We start from the raw sequence: 2574 nt of genomic DNA, 5'->3' as shown, positions 1-2574 counted from the left end.
TAAGATGAGGAAATGTCGGAAACTCTGGAATGAGAAGGAATAGGGTCAGATATGCTGTTGCTGGACAAATAAGAAATAAAAGATGATTGAAGAATCTTGAGAAGATAAAAGGAATTTGTTACCAGGGTTGGTTTTGTCAACTTAGGATTTATTTTTATATTTTTATTGATGCATACACTACTTGCAGAAAGTAAATGAAACTTAAGTGTACATATCAAATTCATGTATTATATACAAAACTGACTCAGTTCTATTAAGAATAGCCAGGTCAAAAACCAGAATATTAAAACCCTATCATATAATAGCCATCATAGCAGGGGTTGTTTCTGGAGGAGGAGTGGTCTCGGGGCGATAATTTACGGTGTTGATTCTGGTCCATTCACAGTGACCGTCGTGCCCGGGGGCACACATGGAGTACAGAGACTGGTTTCCTTCCCACACTCTGTAATCGCAGTCTTTCTGCTCCCATACACACTCTTGTTTATCAGGTTGGGGGCAACTGCGCCAGCAGAGCAGGCACGGCTGAATCTAGAGAGAGAGGGAGATCCAGGGCTTGTCACAATGCCCTGCCTTCTCCTGTTCACAACCCCACTCTTAAAAACAGGAGGGCAACAGGGATCTGAATACAGGTAGAGTCTAAAGGTGTTGAGGGGGTGGGGGACAGGATGGAACTTGGGAGAGGAGGCCAGGGAAGAGGAGGAAGGTGAGAGAGTAGGGGTCATCCACAGAAGGAGGGAGGTGGGAGGGAACTCTGAGCACAAGGACGTGGGACAAGTCCTGCACCAGTGCCTGGGCAGTAGAGCCAAACGGCGGGGGAGGCACTCACCTGACACTTGCATCCCCTTTTGTACAGCGCCTTGAAACCTAACCTCTGCTCTCTGGTGAGAAGGTACCAGAAATGTACCATGTGGCATCTTGTGAAGTACAGTGCCCCCCTCCTCAGATAGCCTGCAGTGGTCAGAGAGCACACGGTGAGAGTCAGCACAGCGTGTGTGGGTGTTCCCCAGGGAGTCGGCCCCAGAGGGTCTGGAAACCCCGAGGCTGTCAGGGTACGGATTCAGCCATGAATGATGGTCCAGCATTCTTCCCTGGAAAAATCTGTCAGGTCGTGGAGAAGGGGCCCTTGGTCCTTGGCGGTGCTAGAGGTGCAGAAGTAGAGTGGGTCACAAGGCAGAGGGGCTGAGTGTGGACAGGGTACTCACCTGCAATAAGTAATTCTGATTGCTGAGAAGTCCTCACCTCGTAACCACAGCTATCCCAGGCCTTGGGTGTGTATACAGAAGTGATGGGGGGGGTCTTCTTGGGAATCTTGAGTATCTGTGATAGGAGGGATCAAAAGAGCAGGACCTCGGTTTCTCATAGCAGTTGCCGGTATCTAGAAAACAACCACCTCCCTCAGCAAGTACAGACTGGAGAGCTCGTTGATTTTGAGGAAAGGGGATAAGAAGGAAGGAGGTGTTGGGTCTGACCTGAGTGATGTTGATTCTGTAGTTTCGTTTTAATGCGGTGTCATTTCCATGTTCCAGTATATTACCTATTACAACTGGGAGGAGAAAAAAACGGGTCATTGACTTAAGAGTCTCCCATCCTAAATCTCCTGGAGACCTTTTTCCCATCGCCAGTGCTGCCCCACCTCTGTGTTTCTACATCCCATTGTGAGACCCACCACCCTCCTTGACGGATGCTTCTCTGATGTCCCCCTTTGACTCACCGATGTCTGACGTGCAGTAGTATGTCTGAGGATGCCGAAATTTACACTCACAGGCATCGCAGAATGTTGAAAGAGCCAGCAGCAAAGGAAAGGCCAGCAGGAAGGCAGGACCCATGGTAGTCCCTGGGGAACAGAGGGCATGAATGAAACCATGAGCTTTTTCTTTGGTCCAGCTCCCCCATCCACCATTAGACAGAAACCAGGCTGGCTTTGGAAGACTGTCTACCTCCCTTCACCTCCAGCAGATTGAGCAGATTTGTCCAGCTCCCGTGATCTTGGGGATCGAAGGCACAAGATCTGTGTCCTGCATCTCGAATGCCTTACCTTGGTTGAGCTGAGCCGAGGTGTGTGGCAGCATCTGTTGGATGTCCAGCACCGCAAGCACAAATAGTCACCTGCACCTTTCACCCTGGGGTGTATCCATCAGGGAGGTACAATGTGATTACTGTGTGTACTAGTCCCTTGGAAACTTTTCTCTCTCATCTGCATTTCCTTTTCATCCTTCAGCCATATCAACCAGACTGGTAGGTCCGGTCTGATTATTGAGCACCCTTGCCATTTGGAATCCTTCTCTGTATGGCTGTTCAAAAACCCACCAACTCCACATATATTCCTGGGCAGTATTACAGGCTGAGCTGTGTCCCCTAAGATTCACATGCAGAAGTCCTAACTCCCAGTCCTTAGAACATGACTGTGTTTAGAAATAGGGTCCTTAAAGTGAGAATTAAGGTGAAATGAGGTCATTTGGCTGGGTCCTAATCCTATATGGTATCCTTGTAAGAAGAAGAGATGAGGACACAAACTTGCATAGAGAGACATGTGAAGATACAAGGAGAAGATGGTTACCCACAAACCAAGGAGGT

The 2574-nt window shown here is 48.7% G+C and overlaps 1 protein-coding gene across 1 annotated transcript; it reads right to left on the bottom strand.

Moving 5' to 3' along the window:
- Window positions 1-294: 294 nt before the first annotated feature.
- On the bottom strand, window positions 295-1826 carry LOC136157430 (metalloproteinase inhibitor 1-like). Its single transcript, XM_065919325.1, has 5 exons — window positions 1712-1826; window positions 1470-1543; window positions 1203-1317; window positions 827-948; window positions 295-528 (listed from the first exon to the last, which is right to left on the bottom strand). The coding sequence occupies exons 1-5, from the start codon at window positions 1824-1826 to the stop codon at window positions 295-297; spliced, it is 660 nt and encodes a 219-aa protein (XP_065775397.1).
- Between the last annotated feature and the right edge of the window lie 748 nt (window positions 1827-2574).

The sequence above is a fragment of the Muntiacus reevesi genome, chromosome 2 (genome assembly GCF_963930625.1).
Source record: "Muntiacus reevesi chromosome 2, mMunRee1.1, whole genome shotgun sequence".
NCBI classification, from domain to species: domain Eukaryota; kingdom Metazoa; phylum Chordata; class Mammalia; order Artiodactyla; family Cervidae; genus Muntiacus; species Muntiacus reevesi.
The sequence above is the reverse complement of the archived record's forward strand: the minus strand, read 5'-3'. Positions and strand labels throughout refer to the sequence as shown.